Source organism: Paroedura picta, chromosome 1 (assembly GCF_049243985.1).
Source record: "Paroedura picta isolate Pp20150507F chromosome 1, Ppicta_v3.0, whole genome shotgun sequence".
NCBI classification, from domain to species: Eukaryota; Metazoa; Chordata; class Lepidosauria; order Squamata; family Gekkonidae; genus Paroedura; species Paroedura picta.
In genome coordinates, this window is record NC_135369.1 from 109,384,590 (window position 1) to 109,407,216 (window position 22,627).

Sequence of the window (22,627 nt, forward strand, 5' to 3'; positions counted from 1 at the left end):
TATTTTTTAATTGGCTCAGGTGACCCAAGTGGTCTGACAAGGCATGGACCTGCAGCTGGAGGAGGGGCAGAGGAATGAGGAGCTTCTGCAACAACTTTGCAATCTTAATACTGGTTTTTCTGCAGCTCCATATCTGGGAGCTCCATGCAAGGCTTTATCTCTGAGGAATCCTCACTAACTGGGCCTAGGCTCACAATACCTCCCAGTGGTCCTGCACCTGGCCATCTGAGCACTCTTTGCTTTCCCACACACTCCCTCTCCTCAAAAGAGAAGGGAAAATCAGACCCTTGTTCCACACCTCCATGCTATTAATTGGAGTCTCCGTGGGTTGTGGTGAAAGACTCCTGCCTATGTCAGGCTCCAGAGGAAGGTTCTTCCACCTGCCCTGGAACATCTGCAAAAGGGTCGAAAACGAAATCTGTTGAGGCCAGAATGGGGCTATCAGTATCAACTCTGCCCCCCCCCTTCCTGGCCTTTTCCAACACTCTGAACATCACTGGGAGTGGAAGGAATGATTAAAACAGCATCCCCTATCAGCAAATTTAAAAGGCATCTCTAAGTGAGCCTTCTTCTCTGCCACAGCAGGAGCAATAACTCTGTGTTCTGGCATTGTTCTGAGTAGCAAATAAGTTGTTCCTCATACCACAAAAATGTCCTGCAGGTATTTCTTGGAAAGCATCACTTGTGAGTGATTACCATATCCCCAGGGATATGCATGGCCTGAATAGTAGAACCTATCAATGTCTCCCAGAGTACAATTGTCTCCAGACACATTTGTCTGGATTCTGTACCCCTGTTTTGTCGATATAAAATGTGGTGGCCATGTTGTCTACCTGAAGGAGAATATAGCAGTCTTTGACCATACTGGCAAAACAGGTAACGGCATAATTTACAGCTCTTAAGTCTATATGATTTCTATGGCACTGCCTTTCATTGTCCAACCAAACCCCTTGGGCTTCCCACTCATGCAAAGAAGCATCCGTAGTGAGGATAGCACCATGCTTCCATGTCCCATGAAGACAGAACTAGATAGTGGTCCTTTGTTCATAAAGTCGCCATGAGTCAGAAATGACTTGATTGATCCTAACAACATGGTGGGCCAGCCAGTGAGGCAGGCCACTCATGTAAGCATGCTAAAATGTGCCTGATAGCCTTGCCTGCTCTTCCAGCAGGCAGGAGGCCTGGAGTGAGGCATGTCTGCAACAGAGAGTATCTGGACAGCCTCCCCCACTCTCCAGAGGCCTGGGATTACAGCAGATGACCTTCCCCAGTCCCCCATATTACCTTCTGCTGCCTCTTCCTCCACATGCCAAGTACACGGAAGGGGCACAGAGAAGGAGGTGGCAGGAAACAGCCTCTGACTGGCCCTTAGTGGGGGACAGCCCTCTCACTATTAGGTTTAAAGGATTGGTAGAAAAACTTTGTGAATATTGGTGAATCAAATGCAACAATTTGAGGGGGGGGGGAACAGAACTTTTAGGGTATCCAGAAAAGTACCCAAGAACCTGAGGAAAGAACTCAGAAGAAATTTCAGAGTATTCAGAGGAAGATTCAAGAAACTGAGAACACCAGAGAACATTCAACAAGCATGTAAAGAATTATCAGCTGGACTAAACACAAGACGTTTTAAATATTAAAATGAAGCAAAAAGAAAATATTTATTAAAAAAGACAAGATCTGCAGATTGAGAAAGCAGACTAAAGAATTAAAATCTTAGAAATCCAATACAGATTTAATAATCTGCATTATAAAGGCACACTAGAAGATTTTGGGAGGTTAGACTTGAAAGAGAGATTTCAGGAATTGCTCCAAGATTATTTGAAGATACAAGGTTATTTTCAAGACACTTATCAGATATTTAAATTCAAATTTGGATTAAAGAATAAACTGGAAGATCAAACATCCAAAAGATAGAGATTCTACATTCTTTTCTGATAGACATCAAACATATTCAAGAACAGACATGTGTTGGATATCAAATAATCTAACAATGAATTTGGATATAACTGAAAATATCTGCAGATCATAACCCTATAGAGGCAGTTTGGCATTAGAACAGAAAACCAAGAGGAAGATGGAGACTAAATTATATTCTTTTATTACAATATGTTCTGATAAAGTGTAAAAAAGATCAGGAAAATGTAAAAAATATATATATAAGAGAAGGAATGACATCTGCTACAATTTGAGAAGTAAAGCTTTCATTAGAGGAATCATTAGCAGCTGCTGCCAAGAAGATAAAGGAAACAACAGAACGAACCGTAATATTAGTAGGAAAAAAATTAGAGATGGGAGCAAGAAAATCAGACAATTAAAAATGAATTAGATGTTAGAAATGGAAGACAAAGAAAAAATATTTTTTTAGACATTTTTTGAACATGCTGGTAAATATTTTTTGAAACCTGGTAAATATTTGGCGTAATGACTTAGGAAGGAGAAATAATAAATCATTCATTCATTTATTATATTTATATACCGCCCTCCCCGGAGACTCAGAGCGGTTTACATAAAACACATAAACAATACATGAAGAAGAAGAAGAAGAAGAAGAAGAAGAAGAAGAAGAAGAAGAAGAAGAAGAAGAAGAAGAAGAAGAAGAAGAGTTGGTTCTTATATGCCGCTTTTCCCTACCCGAAGGAGGCTCAAAGCGGCTTACAGTCGCCTTCCCATTCCTCTCCCCACAACAGACACCCTGTGGGGTGGGTGAGGCTGAGAGAGTCCTGATATCATTGCCCGGTCAGAACAGTTTTATCAGTGCCGTGGCGAGCCCAAGGTCACCCAGCTGGTTGCATGTGGGGGAGCGCAGAATCGAATCTGGCATGCCAGATTAGAAGTCCGCACTCCTAACCACTACACCAAACTGGCTCTCATGAAACCTCATCGTGTCCTCTGCGAGCTCTGCGGGGGTGTGGGCGGTGGGCCGGAAACGGTTATAACGTATATAAAGAAAGGAGATCAAATCACATATGCAGAAAAAGTAATGCAACATCAATTTACCAATGCTTTCTCAGGACAATGTAAAAAGAGGTCTGTTTCAGAAAATAGAGTAAGATAATATTTAAAAGATATCCCAATTACAAAGTTTATGCCAGAATATAGATGGATGCAGAATTTTAGAGAGCCATGCACCAATGGGAACATTTAAGGGGAAAATAAATTGAGTTCACAGACAGTCGAGCATCCAGAGAACATTTTCCAGATAGAATATTACTCCAAAGGATCTTGAGAAAATAATAAAAACTATAAAGGAAAACATTGGAAATGTCAAGATATAGACAGAATCTTTTACCATGTGGTGGATTTGTAAAAGAGCAAAAAAAGAAAGAAAGAAAGATATTGAAAGTAAATATGTGGAAAACTGCAGTATATTTTAAAATTAAAAATTCCTATGGAAACTAAGAATATTCTATTAGGAATACTGCCTGAAAAGTTACCAAATTACTGATTTATTTATTTATTTATTATATTTATATACCGCCCTCCCCGGGGGCTCAGGGAGGTTTACATAAGAACAAACAAAAATACATAAAACAATCTATAAACAAATCTATAGAAGATATATTTAAATATATGGCAAAAGCAGCCACAATAATCTACACAACAAAATGGAAACCAGTTCTCAGTTTGTCCAAGCTGAGAAAAATGGGAAAATAAACTTGCCAATTATGCAGTAATGCTGAAATTAACAACTTATTTGAGTAACATCAATTTTGAAATATGAGGAGAAATAGAGTATTTATTATGTCAGCAAGAGACAAACTTAGAATGAGAAAGAGTTTAAAGTTATATAAAAAATAGCCACTAAGCCCCCTGCAGTGGTAAATACAGTGGGCGCTAGTGGCCTTCATGGGATTGTGGCAGCCTGGTGCCTGGTGCTGCAGACCCCCGGGCACCCCTGAGTCCCGAAGGCAGCTGTGGAGAGGCATGATGGTGGAGGGGCAGTGAGCACCGAGGCCAGCAGCTGGCTTACTTTTGAGTAGGCGGCAGGCCCTCAGTGGCGGCAGCCCCCAAGATGTTGCCAAGCGTGGTTCGCACATAGATAGTGTTTGCTGGCAGTGGCAGCCCTTGGCAGGTGGTGCCACCACCTTGTGGGAGCAGTGGGAGTGTTGGTTGCTGCTGCCATTGCACAAGCTGGCCCCCTGAGGGCCCTCTGCAGGCGCCAGGGGCAGAGGGCATCCCATGGTGGCAGTGGGTCTCCGGAGGGCAGTGGCACATGCAAGTGGCCGTGCCGGGTGGCTGGGCTGCTGGCACCGCAGCAGCTGGCACCTCATTGTGTTCTCTGCGAGCCCTGCGGGGTGAGGGTGGCAGGCCGGAACAGGTGCAGAGGCGGCTGCTCATGGGTGCACTGAGCTGTCTGGCAGTGCAGTACTGCACTGCTGGGGCAGCCAGGCACATCTGTGTGGTCAGGGGGCGGGAGGTCTGAGGGCCAGCCTAATAAGGGTGCCCTCATTGGCCTGTATTGGACATCCCAGACAGCTCCACCCAAAGGCCAGCGGACCATTGGATAAGGATGTACTGCAATTCATATAACCATTACAATGCAGAAGCATGATAAAAAGTTTTGAATATAAAAGTATAAGGAAGTGGATTTTGAGAAAGATATCTTTTATTTTTATTGTGAGATATATAATAGACTTTCTTTTGAATGTGGGGATACTGGAAACTGTGATTAATTTGTAGAAATGGAGAAATATATAATGAATATGTATGCTGCCTTTCTATCAGATCAAGGGCCAGAAGGTCGTGAATACATAAAACATTAATACATTTAGTTTTTGTGAGAAAACTGAGAAGACTGGAATACCAACTCCTGAAGGAACTCAGGTAAAATGTACATGAAAAGCATAGAGAAGAAATGCCTTAAGAAAGTATGCAAAACACCTGCAAAAGAGAATGATTTCAAAGTATTAATTTATATGAGCAACATCACTCATTTCTGTAGGGTTGTTGTAATGTGATAGTTATGGATGCCATGCTTTATGAGTATATTAGCTTTTTCATAGCATAAAGAATAAACCACAATTAAAATTACATTATAACAACTTTGAAACATTAGTGTTTAGACAAATATGCTACCTACCTTCCCATATTTTTGAGCATAAGATCCTGTAAGAAGTGAATGGAAAACAATGATTGTTTCATCCAAATCCCAAACGAATACACGCTGAAAATGGAAGTATTGATAAAAATCAGTAGATATAAAAACAGAAAGTAAATTATTGGCAAAATTGTATTTGCTAGGGAAATATGATGTACTGATAGCAAGAAATCACTGAGCCCCTAGGGGCAGAATTCATCTTATCTAAGAAAATCCCCCTTTGAACTGTTTGTTATGGGAAAGGCATTCATCTCTAAGGGAAAGAAAGAGGCACATTTTAAAGATCTCACAGTGTTGTGCTAAAATGTAGACTGGATAGAACAATGACTGTAGGAATTCTAAGTTATACAGAAAAAATAGTTCAGCAGCAGAAATTTAGAGAACGGATGAATGTAACATTATTAGTCTAGAAAGGAAGTGTTCGGAAACCTGGGCTTAAAACAAAGAACTGGATAAAGATGGTCATCATTTATCTTGGGCACTAAATGTGTAATATAACCATGAAGGGTGTCTGCACCTCTTGTCAGTCAAATATGAACATGTACAGTAAATATGAAGCTGTCTTTTAAAAATTAGTTACTACATGTGTTGAGTTATTACATAAGGGATTACATTCAAGATGTAGCATTCCTAATTAGGGATGGGCACGAACTGGGAAACAAACCCGTAAAAGGCCTCAAATTTATCCTTGGCCGAGCTCCCTGAACTGAGGTCTTTTGGAGGTGCCACCTCTGGGCCTTTCATGGACTTTTGTCCAATTCCATTTGGAGTTGGGCTGGCAGCCACTTTAGGCTGACAGATGCACACAAATGCCTTGTTGTCAGCCTAAAATTACTGCAAGCCATTTCAGTGGGCCAGTTTATTTCCCTTGTTTTCAAGGGGATGGAAGAGTACTGGTGTCCTGAAATGGCCACAGTGGACTGCCACAGTGCAGTCCAACAGACCCCAACCCACCTGTGCAATGAGCTCACTCTCTATTTGCCAGGGTGTGCTGGGCTGTTGGACCCACCCCATGCAGCCCAGCAAACCACAAGCTGCTTCTATTGGGATTGCACACTCTGATTGATCAGCTGCTTGGTGGGAAGCCATTTTAGTTTGCCATTTTGCTTTCCTTTTAAGCGTGAAGAAGTGTAACAGACTGGCACAAACCAAGCTGGTCCATTTCGAAGGTTGGGTCATCAGAATTTCCTAATCTGTGGATTCTCACTTCCCAGCCTTTTCCAACTGTACATTCCATCTTTCCCCTTTCTAAGCAAAACTAGCTGGCTTCTGCATGTGGACTAATAGTTTTGCTCATAAAGAAGCCAACTTGGTCATAAGTTTCAATTCCAATTGGCAAGTATACTTTGATGTGTGTATCCCATATTTTTCCATACCAATGTAATGCAGAATTAACACAGGAGGGAGCCTGTGTGCATGAGGATTGAAAGTGCAGACTAGTGTTGCCATGTCCCCATAGCCACCAGTGGGGCATGGGGAGTAGGGTTGCCAGATCCAAGTTGGGAAACTCCTAGGGATTTGAGGACAGGGGCTGGGGAGGACAGGGACCTCACAGAGTCCACCCTCCAAAGCATTCTGATCACTGGAGGCTGGCATTCCTAGTGGCTCAGACACTTTTTGTTTCTTTTTAGTCATTCTAAAGAGCAACATTTTAGGGTTACAGATGCAGTGTAAGGAACTCCCTGCCCACACTGGCCTAATGGTTTGCTTGCAGACTGGGATGGCTAGGGTGACAGTTCGATGCGCCCCAAATAGAACAAATGGAAGCTCATTTATGCCAGTTTGATCCAAGCAGAGCTGATGGATTTCAGAAATCAAAGGTGGGCAGGGAGAAAAAAAATCACTGAAATTAATTAGACAAGTTCAAGCGGGTAGTGTTGGTCTGAAGCAGCAGAACAAATGTTCAGTCCAGTAGCACCTTTAAGACCACAACAAAGTTTTATTCAAGGTATGAGCTTTCATATGCATGCACACATCCTCAGATAGAAGAAGAGTTGGTTCGTATATGCTGCTTTTCTCTACCAGAAGGAGTCTCAAAGGGGCTTACAACTGCCTTCCCTTTCCTCTCCTCACAACAGACACCCTGTGAGGTGGGTGAGGCTGAGAGAGCCCTGATATCACTACTCGGTCAGAACAGCTTTATCAGTGCTGTGGCAAGCCCAAGGTCACCCAGCTGGTTGCATGTCGGGGGACGCAGAATCAAACCCGGCTCGCAAGCATGCACACGAAAGCTCATACCTTGAATAAAACTTTGTTGGTCTCAAAGCTACTGCTGGACTCTAAATTTGTACTAATTAGACAAGGTTTTGATCATATTCTTCCTTGCAATATAGAATAAGTGCTAAAAGCTGCTCTCAGTACCATCTTAAATTACACTTCATATGGGTGAGGAAAAATGAGAAGTAAACACTGATAGAATAGCTGAATATAGTTAAATATGCACAAGTGGCTGAACCTCTCCCCCAATATTAAAACACTTTGTAAGCAGTATGTAGGGACAAGTACACAGAATGTATGAGCAATGCATGCTTAAAATGGTAACTCTGTACAGAACAGTTAAAATGTGGGAAATAGTTTTTTACCCCATATAAAAATTTGAAATATATGGTTATACTAGTATCAAAGCCCATTTTAAAAATTTTAAAAATGGGCTTTGAAAGGGGCGGAAGGTCGGAGGGCATGAGAGGGTGGATGCAGCTCCCTTTGGCCCACAAAGCGGGCTAAAGAGTGGACAGCCCCCACTGCTGGCAGCGCTGCTGCAGGAGGCTCCCTGAGTGCTTTCCGGGCTAAATGGAATGGGAAGCTCCCCCCCCCCCCGCCAGCTGCGACAGGGCTTTGCAGCCTGCAGGGAGGCTCCAAACTCCCCTCCCCCTGGCTCCCTCCCAGCAGGAACATACCTGCGGGCTAGAAAGCCCTGTCGCTGGTTCTCTCCTCATGGGTGACAATGGAGGCTGCAGCCACAAGGCTTCTAGCAGGCAAGAAGGGAGGGAGGGAGCTGGAGGGGGAGAGCCAATCAAGGTGGACCTGGATGGCCCTAGACAGTCTCCTCCCAGGAGGCTGTTTTCCAAATATAAGGGAGTGAGATAGTGTTAAAGATTAAATTTTGGAGATGTTAGATATTAAAAGATGAACTATGTTCTGATGGATACTTTGAGGTGCAAGTACTGGAGAAACATAACAAAGATAGTTAATGGAATCTGTTCCACTTAATATTTCTAGGAGGAGGAGCTGGTCTCATGGCTTGTGCCACTCGGTGCTTAACACCCACTCAAGGCAGCTGTCTGGCCCCTGAGTGCCTCCTCCTCCTCCTCCAACTGGCTTGCCTGTCTGTCCAGCAGCCAGCTAACCTCCTTCCGTCCCCCACCCCTGACCACCCCCTTCTTCTTCAACTTCCCTCTGAGGCTCCAAGGCAGCAGATCCCTGCTGTGTGACAGCTGCCCCTGCCGGTGAGTTCCCTGCCCATGGGCCTGCAGCCTTTCCAGGTCCTTGCGGGAGGGAGAGGCCATCTGCAGAGTTCTTCCACCCCACCCCCAATCTAGCATCCGTTGTATTCCTGAATGCAATGGGCTTTGTCTCTAGTATTCAAATAAAACATAGTACTAAATCAAGAACCATTTCTTCTGTTTGAAAGGCTGAAGATCTAGAATCAGAAATTGTTTCCTACATGAACTCTTGCATTGAAAAATGTCCTTGGGCAAAAACAGAGTGGTGAGAGGAGCACTAGCAATTTTCTGTTGCAAATATAGCTCCTGTGCCATAAAAAGGTAAAGGTATCCCCTGTGCAAGCACCTAGTCATGTCTGACCCTTGGGGTGACGCCCTCCAGCGTTTTCATGGCAGACTCAATACGGGGTGGTTTGCCAGTGCCTTCCCCAGTCATTACCATTTTACCCCCCAGCAAGCTGGGTACTCATTTTACCGACCTCGGAAGGATGGAAGGCTGAGTCGACCTTGAGCCGGCTGCTGGGATTGAACTCCCAGCCTCATGGGCAAAGCTTTCAGACGGCTGCCTTATCACTCTGCGCCACAAGAGGCCATATCCCACTTCATTTCCATAAATTCTGTAATCCTCAGGTATGGATTACTGATGGGCCTATTTAGTTGAAAAGGGTGTGCATGCTAACATTCTCTTCTGTTAATTCCTGTTCCTCTGTGGTTTTATGGATCCATGACCACATCTAAATTATCAGGTTACACAAGTGGGATCCAACAAGGACTTGAGGGAGGTATCTCATTCCCTCTAGCCTTTTCCTGCTTCCTTCTGTCTTTCTAGTGTTACCAGCTTCCTGGTGGGGCCACAAGATATCCCAGAATCACAGTGGACCTCCCAAACACAGACAGCAGTGTCCTGTTAGCGTTGCCAGCTCCAAATTGGGAAATTCTAGAAGATTTGCAAGTGGACTTAGGAGAGTGAGGCTTGGGAAGAGAAATCACCCCATCAGGGTATAATGAAGAAGAAGAGTTGGTTTATACCCCCCTTCTCCTACCCTGGAGTCTCAAAGAAGCTTACAACCGCCTTCGTTTCCTCACCCCACAACACACTGTGAGAAGGTGGGGCTCAGAGAGCTCTGACAGGACTGCTCTGTGAGAACAACTCTATCAACACTGTGACTAGCCCAAGATCACCCAGCTCACTGCATGTGGAGGAGCAGAGAATCAAATCTGGTTTAGAAGCCACTGCTCTTAATCACTACCCCAAGCTGCCACAGATTTCATCCTCCAAAGGAACTATTTTTTCTAGAGGGACTGATCTCTGTCATCAGAGCTGTAATTCTGGGAGATCGCCAGCCCTCACCTGAAGGTTTGCAACTCTAAATTTCCTCGGGGGAATGTCATCTTTGGAGGATGGAATCTATCACATTATATCCTTCTAAAGTCACTTCTCTCTCAAATCTTAACTCCACCAAACTCTACTTACCAAATTTCCTAATTTGGAGTTGGCAACGCTATCTCAGCTTTACTTAAGCATGCATTGCTCACTACCAACCTAGCTTTACTTCCCCTGTCTAGCAGCCTCTGCTTAGAAATACTGTTGCCCAGTTTGGGATTTGGAGGGGATATCATAGAATCATAGAGTTGGAAGGGGCCATACAGGCCATCTAGTCCAACCCCCTGCTCTACGCAGGATCAGCCCTAAGGGGACCACCTGTCCCCCTGTATTCTACTCCCCACATTATTTTCTCTTTTCTTCCCTCTGACAACCCCCACACCCACTTCATTCTCTCATCAGCCAATAACCAACCTATTTTTATCTACTTCCCATGTTCAGCTATATTTATTATTTATTCACTTCACTTATATCCCACCTCATTCCACAATGGGGATCAAAGCAGCTTACTCTATTATCTCCTCCTTTATATCCATACAGCAACCCTGTGAGTTGTTGAAAGTATGTAGGTGGTCCAAAATAACCCAGTGAGCTTCTACAACAAGACAGATCCAAACCTGGGTCTCCATCAACACTGAACTGAAGAGTAGCAAGCAGCTGGCCTATACTTTCCTGTACTGGCAGCACCGCACCAGGCTTCCACTGGGTATGTGACAGGGCAGTTTGCCCTGCCATTTCCTGGGTCCCCAATGCTTACTAGTAAACATGCATAGGATTGTAATGCAAGACATCCCTTATTCCATACACATTACATACTCCTGGCAAAAATAAATCAAACAACAATATTGGGTATCATTGTTTACTTCTTCATTTATATCTAAAAGCAATATATAATTTTAGCATTAGAGCTGTAACTGAAGCCAACTATTCATTAGTTTTTAAAGGACCATACCTCCAAGTCACTATCAGGAGGAGGTGAAGGATTATTTTTCCGCCCTCTGCCCCTTGATTTTGACCCAGAACTTCTACATGTTCTTTCATCAAGATCTTTGATTGGTGTTGAGGGGCTCTGCACAGTGTCAAACTCTCCTGTAAACAAAACAGTTCATTAAAATGTAATTATGTATTTTTAACTTAATAGAAAAGAATAGAAACAATTTTATGTGTCATTGTTCAGATAAGATTCTCTCCAAAAGGTTCGGGAACAAGAACTTTTACTTGTCTGTAAATGTCCTATTGGAAGTTGTACAGTCTGCTTATTAAACTTCCAGTCTTCCTAGCCTCCTCTAATTGTATTGTCATCTGGGAGAAAGAACAATGTACCCATACCAAGAACAATGTAGAACCTCTGGTGAAGTACCTGGGTAAACATAGTAACTGGGGTAAATGTATTGTCTCCTTCAAAGGGGACAATGTAGGGAAATCCCATTTCTACTGACAACTGAGTTATCTGGCCACTGGGACAACAAGAGCAGCTCCATAAAGGCTGAAAAGGACCCCCTATATCCTTTAAAATTCAGTTTCCTGAAACAACTGCAGTACTTGCCTCATGAAGGTACAAGATCTTCTCTTTAGAAGAAAAGCTTGCAATGTGAACTTATGCATGGATGACCAAGGCTGCTAAAACTTTCCTTAGACATATGTTTCTCAGAAATTTTTTAGAAGCTTCATTAAAGATAACAAGTGTTCTCCTAGCATGAAACACTGGTTTCTGGATAGGCTCTTGAATTTCTCCCATGAGAGTAAATGAATCAGAAACAAGGGCCTAATATGAGTATTTAACAATTGTAAACACTTTAAGACCTCAAGCAGGGTCAGAAGTTAGCATTACCTTGTCCAATGGAAGATGAACAAGTTCTCATTTCGTGCACTATTCTGAGCTGACTATAAGCTGATATTATGAACAGTGTGAAGTGACAGACTTGCAAGTCTCTATTCCTTAAAGTCCCTGAGGGGCTAGAAAACTCTACAGCTATCCCAACTCTCTGCTTGGTACTGCTGCCCATTTCCTCACTTTCCTCATCTTGAGCTGTTCATATCTTCCTCCTACACAGAGGAAGATAATACATTTTAGCCATTTGTCTGTTTCCCTTTCTGTCCTCATTCTAGAAAGATGTGAGGTGGTAAAACATTGCCTTATGTTGGCCTGGGGAATTAGCAAATGTAAGTACTAATGTAAATACTAATGTGGTTTATGTTTTGACTAGATTTAAAGCCGCTTGTACTTGTAAATACAAGTGCTAGAAAGTGTGGATGGGAGGCCAGAAGCACACCCTGGGTCTCGTCGAGGCCGCAGGTGTGCTTTTGGGTGTGGGGGGGAAGGCCTCCTCCCCCCCTCTCCCCCGTCCGCAGCGCGGCCTTCCCCCTGGCCCCAGAAGCACACCTGGGGCTTCGTCGAGGTCACGGGCATGCTTTTGAGCCCGGGGGGGAAGGCCTCCTCCCCCCTTCCTCCAGTCCATGGTGCGGCCTTCCCATTGGGCCCAGAAGCTTGGCGGGCCATGGGGAAGCTATCCCCGTCCCCATATCCCCCCAGTGAGTCCGCAGGGAAGCTTGGATTTTCAGGTGGCAGGTATGCTTGGCACGCTGCGGGGAAGACATGGCTGGTGCCCTCTCCTACTCACCAGAGGTCCTGTCGTTGTGGTGCCAGTGAGGAAGGGCCTGCGCTCCATGTGGAGGGGGGCGGAGCTGGACTGGCTAGAACTCTGGCCTGTCCTGGTGAGGGCCCAATCGGAAGGTGTTTCGCACCTTCCGATTGGGCCCTCACCTGGACCGGCCCCGCCCACTCTCCACCCCCAGGCCCTTAACCAAATCTGAGCGGTTACAGATTACTTCTTTCTTTATGCAGGTGGTTTCCAACTTACAAAGTACTGCCCCACTAGTTGAAATATTTGGGCGAGCTTCAGGATAGAGCATATTTTTCCACAGCCATGAATAAAACTATTTTCACAGCAAACTCTTAAGTTCATATGGAGCCTCTATGAGGACTGAGAGACATGCAATTATCTATTTGGGAAACCTGTGTACTGTGGGAAGCTTAGTAATACTAATGTTTCAGATGCTGCCTATTGTATAGATCCAAGATTGACCCTTTAATATACAACTTTTGAATGGAAGTTGAAGTAGATATCTGACAGATACCTTATACCTTGTGTTACTCATGCCAAGTCTCTTCTGAAGATGAAACTGCAGAAATTCTAATACTTTTGCAGTAGATGCTACTAGAGGAGTTCTTCTCCACTTTGTACACCAAGAAATAAATACTATTCCATTGGCAAAAGCTCTACTAGAGGCAACAGAATGCACAGAGCACCATCAAATTATCAAAAGCCTTCTGATAGTTGATTTGTGGATGTGGTTTCTGACAGGTCAAAAGTTCTAAAAGCATTGATGTGTACTTAGGTTTCCCCTGCTAGCTTCAATTCAATTGAGTAGGCAGAGGCATATGTACTTACAATTCAAATCTAACAAAAGAACTAAAATGTTCTGTCCTTTACAGAATTTTGAACATATTTAAAAAGTGTAACTTTGTAAATATAATTTTTTTAAATCTTTAATGAAAAATCTGTTCCACATGATATATTTCTGGTAAGGCCTTGGAGGAGGAGCTGGTCTCATGGCTTAAGTGCCACTCAGTGCTTAACACCCACTCAGGGCGGCTGTCCCACCTGAGGGCCGCCTCCAACTGGCTTGCCTGTCTGTCCAGCAGCCAGCCAATCACCTTTCATCCCCCCACTCCTGACCACCCCCTTCTCCTTCCACTTCCCTCCAAGGCTCAGAGGCTGCAGATCCCTGCTTCCTGAGAGCTGCCCCTGTTGGTGAGTTCTCTACCTGGGGGCCTCCAGCCTGCAACCTTTCCAGGTCCTGGGGGGAGGGGGAAGCCATCCGCAGAGTTCTTCTACCCCACCCCAATATAGCACTTATTGTATTCCTGAATGCAATGGCTTGGCCCATAATGTTTTATATAGCTCTGCACCATTAATTAATGCTTGTATCCAGCTTATCTCAATTTTTCTCCCTCTATCTTTGCCTCACAAAGTAAATCCATAAAAGCTATTTCCAGTTTGCATTTTACATTCCTCATTGCCATTTGCTCCAGGCTTCAATTTTGGATCAAGTTTGTACACAAACGTATAATTCCCTATTACTCAGTACTGTAAGTAATCACTGTATCTTGTATATTCTGGATATTTAGAGCCAAGTTTATTTCATTAAGATAATCTCTAAATCAGAATGGCCAGCTGTCTCCTACTTGAATGCAAGGTATGATTCTATTTTCAGATGGCAGAAGCCACTAACTAGTGCATGGCTCTTTAGATAACTGTAAGTTTAATGGCTTGATTTGCTTTTTACAAGTCACAATGCCTCATCATGATATTTTCTAAGCCTTAAATTGATTTTAAATCCTTCATCCAGTCTTAAATAATGACTTGTGCATGAATATATTTTCAAATTCCTGACAGAAGAAATGGAAGTATCATACATGTACGTATCAAAAAGCTGGAGAGGAGGTGCTAATGCTTATGACCACTCAATGTGTTGCATATTGCAAAGCACTAACTATCTGAAGAGTTTAAGACATTTGTTCGTAACAAAACCCTGTTCTATTTATAATGACATGTTAGAAATCTTGTCATTTCGCTTGATGGGGGAGTGCGTATAGCTTGAAAGCTTGTTTTCTCCGTGTACCAGAAAAGGCTGGCAGAAGTGTTCATTTCATATTGCAATATATATGTCTCTCTATTGGTTGCTCGTACATTTGGTGCACACATTCAGCCTTTCACCATTTTGTCAGTGCTGAGGATTTACCATTAGCTTGTTGTCTTGCTTGAATTTGCACTTTATTTATTTAGACACTTATATCTACTTTTCTCCCCAATAAGAACCCAAAGAAGGTTACAACATTTCCCCTCCTCTCCTTCAGTGCAGTGATGTAAGTTAGGCTGAGAGAGAGAGTGACTGACCCGAAGTCACTCAACTGAATTTCCATGGCAGAGTGTGCATTTGTAGGAACTCAAAAGTTGAGCTGAACAATAAAAATAATGTAAAACTTATTAATTATTTATTATAGTGCACAGTGCACAGTTAAAAACCGAATAAAAACTTCTTAAAAACTATACCGAACTAACAACACATAGGACCAAATGCGTTTCGACCCTTCCAGGTCTTACTCAGTGGTCAAAATTATAATAATACACTATATAGCACTCTCAGAGTGGTAAGGCAGCAGAAATGCTGTCTGAAGCTGTCTGCCCATGAGGCTGAGAGTTCGATCCCAGCAGCCGGCTCAAGGTTGACTCAGCCTTCCATCCTTCTGAGGTCAGTAAAATGAGTACCCAGCTTGCTGGGGGGTAAACGGTAATGACTGGGGAAGGCACTGGCAAACCACCCCGTATTGAGTCTGCCATGAAAACGCTAGAGGGCGTCACCCCAAGGGTCAGACATGACCCGGTGCTTGCACAGGGGATACCTTTACCTTTTTATAATGTGTAGCAGAATGGTTGAGTGGGATCTGTGAATTATGGCTCCAACCAATATGTATAAATTATATCCTTTTTGGAGACCAATTCCTATGTTGTGTCCCTAAAGCCACCACTCTTCGCTATCATTAAGTTCTGTACTCAGAGTGTATTCTCACTTTACCCTAAATGGATTCTAGCTGAGACCAGAATTCCTGTGCCATCTTTCCCTGGAAGCATACTCCCCATTCTAGGGTATTGTCATCTACTGTAACCAGTCTCCTCAGTGGTTTCCTCAGGGAGAGCCCATCTACAGCTTGTCTTTGGCCAGTCACCATCAGAGATCCCATAGGAGGTGACTGTGGAGGGGAATGTTTCCTTGCTGACAGCTGGCTATTTAACGCTGATGAGGAAGAAGTACACGTTATAGGGGTTTCCACAGAACCCAAGGAATGACAGCCTGGCATGATACCTGAATTCCTAGGAGACTTGCCAATATCAGAATGTCTTCTTGAAGCTTTTGTCAAATCTCCTGTATTATGGCCCTGATTCTGAATTGTGGCCCTGATTCTAGACAGACTTTGTCTCTCAGGTCAATTCCACACCAATGGCACCACTCTGGGCTGCCAATGGGGCATTGCTGTGGTGCTACATGCTCTGCAGCATACTGTGTCCCTATGGGGGACACATTCCAGTGGGACACCTGGTGTTAAAGTCCCCATGGGACACCTGGTATCCACTGAAATGTGTTCCCCCGGGAAACACAGTGGTGGCAGGAAGATTCTGTTGTATAGGAGGACAGCAGCGGGGTGTGTTTTGCTGAAATCCCACACAATCCCACCTTCCTGCAAAATAAACAAAAAAGTAACAAAAAGTTAAAGATATATAGATGAGTCCTAGATGCTGCTTCCAGAACATGCAGAGTTGCTGATCTCTTAGCCTCTTTAAGTCTTTGGCCAAGATAGGAAGCTTGCTAGATCAACTGTTCTGCTAGGCACAAGCTTGTGCCACTTTTCTAGCTCCTACTCGCCATCTAAGTCTGGAAGTACTACCATTTGAGGAGACATAACTGGCCCAGCTTGAGGAATACAGGACACGTGTGGAGGCAATCTTTCAGCTAGGATTACTGTGTTAGAGTTCAGCTCCACCACTGGGGATATCTACTGTTGGAAGCTTGAAGCAATCAGCCTCTTCTGGAAGCACTGAATAGAAATGAGAAGTGATTTCTGGTCTAAAGACTTGCTGGTATTTCGCACTCTGTCTTGATTATCTTGTTGAATACCATGAAGAACCCATGTGAGGAAAGGCCCTAACTGATCCCAGAGGCTGGATCTGGTCCTCTGTTTCTTTCTCTTGATCCTGGATAAACAGTTAGAATGTGCATCTTCACTTGAAAAATCAGACACTAAAGGATCTCCCTGTGTTAAAGGGAACAGGGAGGCCTGTTCTGTGGATGAGGAAGAAGAGTAAGTCTAGTTTCAGAGAGCTGTTTGACTCTGAGATAGCTATTTGTATATGTAAATCTATGAAGGCTGCAAGTACTACCATTATGGGGCTTTTTGTTGCCTTTTTTGTGTCTTGCTGGGTAAGGGAATGGCAAGTTTGTTCCTGCTGAACTTGCTCAGCCCATGGAAGATGGAGGAAAATGTAGCCTCAATATGGGCTCCAGAGGAGAGAGAGGTGAGAAGTACAAGGTTTATAAAGCAGCTCATACCGTCTCAGCCAGGACTAGGATGGTCCTTTTCCACCCTGATTTTTTGACACATGTGGGGGGTAAGGACTCACTCAGAGTCTGACATTACCCAGCCTGATTGCATTGGAGGACACACCCATGCCACTAGCTTCCAGTAAGAGTGTGAATGGTACTGCATTATATCTTCTCCTAAGGTTCAATCGAGGACTAGGAGCTACTGGGGAGTCTCCTGGCCTAAGTCCTCTCCTCTCAGAAGGAGAACTTTGAGGGGGAGATCAACTCTGGAGGAGTTGAGCAGAGAAAAAGTGAGGCCCTACATAACTGAGTTGTAGAGGGATGATGGAAGACGGAAACAGTGGAGTGAGAAAGAAAGAGAGAAGAGGAAAGCTATGGAGAGATGGAGACACAACACTTTTACAAATGCAAACTAATGATGACGTCTCTTGCCAGAAAGGATGGAACTGGGTGATCAACTGAGAAGCCCCTTCTAACAGGACTCATTGTCTCCAGAGAGAAGCTTTTGTCCCATCATGGATTACAAGAAAAAAAAAGAACTACATATGGCATCCTGAGCAAGGGTAGAATTCACTGTAATTGAACATCTGTGCTTGGATACCCAGATGACTACTTTTAAGTTAAACAGCAGATGTGGGGCACTGGTAAATAGGGAACGAAGTAAACTTTTCTTTTTGCCTCCTCCTCAGACTATTCTCTTCAGTAAAGAAAAGGTCAAATACAAAAAGAATATTATTCCTGGGCAAATATGGAGAGCATGAATTTCTGTTAGGGAAACAGCACCAGGAAAAGGTTAACAAAATCCTGTCTAAGTACATTTTCTCCCCCTCATCCAAAAATCCAATATTTTAGCCACTAGAGCACACTGCCTGATTGATAGCCATATATTGAACCATAGAATCACAGAATAATAGAGTTCGAAGGGACCTCATAGGTCATCTAGTCCAATCCCCTGCACTATGCCAGACACTCACATCCGAATCGCTCATCTACTGTAACCTGCCACCCCTTTGCATTCACAGAATCAGCTTCTCCATCAGATGACTATCTAGCCTCTGTTTAAAAATTTCCAAAGATGGAGAACCCACCCCCTCCCAAGAAAGCCTGTTCCACTGAGAAACCGCTCTAACTGTCAGGAACTTCTTTTGGATGTTTAGATGGAATTTCTTTTGAATTAATTTCATCCCATTCATTCTGGTCTGTCCCTCTGGGGCAAGAGAGAACAATTCTGCTCGATTCTCCATATGACACCCTTTTAAATACTTGAAGATGGTTATCAGATCCCCTCTTAGTCGTCTCCTCTCTAGGCTAAACAGACCAAGTTCCCCCAACCTTTCTTCATACATCTTGGTCTCCAAACACCTCATCATTTTTGTTGCCCTCCTCTGGACACGTTCCAGTTTGTCAACATCCTTCTTCAACTGGGGTGCCCAAAACTGAATACAGTATTCCAAGTGAGGCCAAACAAGAGCAGAGTAAAGCGGTACCGTCACCTCCCGTGATCTAGACACGATACTCCGTTTGATACAGCCCAAAATCCCATTTGCCTTTTTAGCCGCCGAGTCACACTGCTGACTCATGTTCAATGTATGGTCTCCTAAGACTCCTAGATCCTTTTCACACATGCTACTGCCAAGACAAGTCTCCCCCATCATATAGTGGTGTATTTGGTTTTTCCTACCTAAATGCAGAACTTTACATTTGTCCCAATTGAACTTCATTTTATTCAGTTTAGCCCACTTCTCAAGCCTATCAAGATCATCCTGGATTCTGTTGCTGTCTTCAGTTGTGTTTGCTACCCCTCCCAGTTTAGTATCGTCTGCAAATTTAATAAGTATCCCCTCTAATCCCTCATCCAAATCATCTTTAAATCTTTAAAAGAGTAAGGGGTGGTGGGGAGGAGTTAGGGCGGGACCCGTCCGGGATAAAAACTCGGAGGCGTCGAATCAGGAGCCGTGAAGCGGCTCCTGATTGGGCCCCTCCGAGTGCCACTCGAGGGCCAAGTGGCCAATTGGGAGGTGCGTGTAGCGCGCCTCCCTATTGGCCACTTGGCCTGCCCTGGACTGGCCGCCCACAGCCGCCATTTCCCCACTTGCCGCCGAGCTGGATGCATCTCCAGCAGGAGCAGCGCCTCCTCCTGTCGCCAGCGGGCCGCCTACGGCTGCCAGCAGCCCGCCTTGCTGCCGTCCCAACCGGCTTCTTCTCGCCCGCGGCCCTCCCGCCGCCGCTTTCACCTGCCCCGTTGGCCCTGTGCTAGCCGTGCTGCCGCCAGAGGCGCAAAGCTCCTCCCGTTGCCTCAGCCCGCCGTACAAGCCACCGCCGCCGCCCGAGTCCCGGGAGCCGCCCGGCAGCCTCGCTCCCGTCGCCAGGGCGGGAATCGTGCCCAGAAGCCGCCGCCGCCGCCCGAGTCCCGGGAGCCGCCCGGCAGCCTCGCTCCCGTCGCCAGGGCGGGAATCGTGCCCAGAAGCCGCCGCCGCCGCCCGAGTCCCGGGAGCCGCCCGGCAGCCTCGCTCCCGTCGCCAGGGCGGGAATCGTGCCCAGAAGCCGCCGCCGCCGCCCGAGTCCCGGGAGCCGCCCGGCAGCCTCGCTCCCGTCGCCAGGGCGGGAATCGTGCCCAGAAGCCGCCGCCGCCGCCCGAGTCCCGGGAGCCACCCGGCAGCCTCGCTCCCGTCGCCAGGGCGGGAATCGCGCCCAGAAGCCGCCGCCCGAGGAGCCGCCCAGCAGCCTCGCTCCCTTCGACAGTCCGGGAATCAGCACATAAAAGCCGGCGCCGCCGCCCGAGGCCCAGGAGCCGCCCAGCAGCCGCGGCCAGAACACCAACCAGCGCCACGCCCTGAAACGACTCATCACCGACCTGCAGCAGACCCAGCTTGACGCCAGGCGCCCGGTGAGTGAGCTGGGGCCAGCAGCGCGGCTGCCAGGGCCTCCCTGCGGCGACAAGCTAGCGCCCATTGTATTTAGACATACAATGTGCTTTTTTACTAGTTTATAAATATGTTGAACAACACAGGCCCCAGGACAGATCCTTGGGGTACTCCACTTGTCACTCTTTTCCAAGAAGATGCTGAACCAACAAGTACCCTCTGGGTACGATTTGTCAAACAGTTTTTGATCCACCTGAGAGAATTAGGATCCATACCGCATTTTACCAACTTGTCAACATCATGTGGAACCTTATCAAAAACTTTACTTTTGATATTTATTTATATATGCTAAATAACTTACAGCCAGCAAGATAATTTAATAAGGAATATTTATATGTTTTTTTTAAAACAGAGGTGCTCTCAAATACTTCTTGCACCTGAAATATAAAGTTGTCTGCTCACTTCCACCATATCTGAAATGTTGAAGTAGTCACACAACACTGCATATGTTCTACTCCCACTCTGAAAATAAACTATATGCTTCTGTACTTCTGTGTCACTTAAAAAATATACTAATCTAAATGGAGTAAAATGTTTTGAATGTGCAGTCTATGAAAATTTACTGTAAATTTCTTTCATTAAATATAACACTGTGAGCTTTCTTATTAGTTTGTTCTCAGCAGCTTTTCAACATTTTAGTAGCTGCTGGTTTGCATGGAATGGAGCCTGTTGTCAGGGAGTCCGATGTGTAATTGGACTCCCTGAGCTTTGGGGCCTTTGTAAGAAGTGGCACATAAATGAAATCAGCTGACCTGGTGGGGGAAGCCAAGGGCTCATTTTGTCAGGTGGCCTGGGGGCAGCCAACAGGTTTGCATCCATTTTGCTCCCCCACATAGGTCACTTCCCTTAGTAAGCAAGGGGATCTGCTCTCCCAGCTGAGAATGTTGCGGATACACAGGGCGCCTTTGGACTCCATGTGGTATTGGTGCAGTCTGCTGACCGCTAGGTCAGGCTCCCTCTCCCTTGCTGTGCCAACCCTCCCGTGGGGAGGTAATAAAGCTGTGGCTTTGTTGAAACCCAACAATGGTGTGCCGCATCTTATTCCAGCCCAAAATGCCCTACTGCAAGTCAAGCTGTGTTATATTGAACTAGCTTCAAAGCCCGTTCCTAAGAACGGGCCTTGAAAGGGTCCCCTCCACTGTCCCCTGGCCAGGCAGCTTAAGGTGGCTTTGGGTGGCAGCTCGCAGCGGGGAGGGCAGCGGCTGGGCAGCTCATTAGTAGGGCCGGGACAGAGTTCCTTAGCAGTCAGTTAGTCAGCTCCTTAGCAGTCCTTAAAGAGCAATCAGCAGGCCGGGAGGCCCCCATCAGCAGGCCTAGCCTAGCAGACCAAGAGGCCCTTGTTAAGAGGCCCTCCACATGACCCTTTTCTCAGGGCCTCTCCCCTTACCTGCTGCTGGCTCCAGGCACTGAGGTGTCTGAGAGCAAAGAGGCTAGAGTCCAGGGACGAAGGGCGGGAGCTGCAGGGGCAGAGCCAATCAGGGCAAAGCTGGCTGCACCCTGATTGGCCCTATTCCAACTTGGACAGCCAAACACGTCCCACTCCCTAGGCTGTTTCATAAATATACAAAGGAACAACAATGGATAAGGATTGCTGAGTACAGACTAATGCAAGATCCAGTAAAAAGAGTAAACTCTGAATGGATATGGTCTATTCCCATTGTTCATGAAGTACTGAAGTAGGATAAACCTAAATTTTATATATAAATTTGTAAGAAAAAGAATTACTTTTTGTAGTGAGCTGAAGTCTGTATTGATTTTATAAGACTGATAGTATCTGTGGTGGAATGTCTGCAGTTGTTAATTAATCAGCTGAATACCCTTAAATGCATTGCTTTTGTTGTCTTCTCAATATCCAGTTTTGTTTCTCAAATCACTCCATCCCATGAGGAGACCAGCAACTATCTTGAAGATTTTCCAGTAAAATTTGTAAACTTGCCTGCCTTGTATGAAGATTTACTAGGCCAAATGTTCATTTTCTTTTATCTTTGTTCTAACACCTCAGTTCCTATTGACAAAGCTACCCCTTTGGTTTAAAATATAATTTCTGTGAATGTTCTTCAAACTACGAATGTTAGACAAGTCTAGGGTTTGCTAAGCAGTTTAAGGTTACAAGGAATTAGACTAAAGGGAGCACTATAAAGCAGCGGTCAGCAACCTTCCAGCTGCCGCAGCCCGCTGCTTCTGAGAAAGGGGAGAGGGCGGCCTGGGGCCCTGTGCATGCACAGCAGCCACAGTGCAAATGTGCATGCACTGTCCCGCTGGACACAAACGCGCATGCGCGGCAGTCCGCACATGCGCGTTTGCGCCACCGGCATGCCGGCGGCAGCGGCTCCCTCTCCCCGGCCCTTCAGACCACCAGCAAATCGGCCGCCGAAGCAGCCAATTAGCTTGTGCCCCCCCCCTCCCGAAGCAAGAAGCTTGCCAGGCCGCAAGGTAATCAGCTGCTTTGGCGGCCGATTTGCTCGTGGCCTGGCGGAGCTTCTCACTGAGGGGGGGGGGTGTGGGAAGAGGGAGCCACGGCCCAGCGCCAAGGCCTTTGTGGCGCGGCGCCGGGCCACGGCCCAGGGGTTGGGGACCACTGCTGGAAAGAACTAATACAGTCATGACTGTAGAT

At 45.5% G+C, this 22,627-nt stretch overlaps 1 protein-coding gene across 16 annotated transcripts in view; it reads right to left on the reverse strand.

The window, feature by feature from the left end:
* EYA4 (EYA transcriptional coactivator and phosphatase 4) overlaps window positions 1-22,627 on the reverse strand; it is a 197,665-nt gene that overhangs the window by 31,694 nt on the left and 143,344 nt on the right. For all 16 annotated transcript variants that reach the window (XM_077352425.1, XM_077352495.1, XM_077352515.1 and 13 more), the window contains 2 exons: window positions 10,878-11,014; window positions 5,081-5,164 (listed from right to left, as the gene is read on the reverse strand). In XM_077352425.1, coding sequence (XP_077208540.1) covers window positions 5,081-5,164; window positions 10,878-11,014 — 221 coding nt within the window. The remainder of the gene's footprint in view (window positions 1-5,080; window positions 5,165-10,877; window positions 11,015-22,627) is intronic.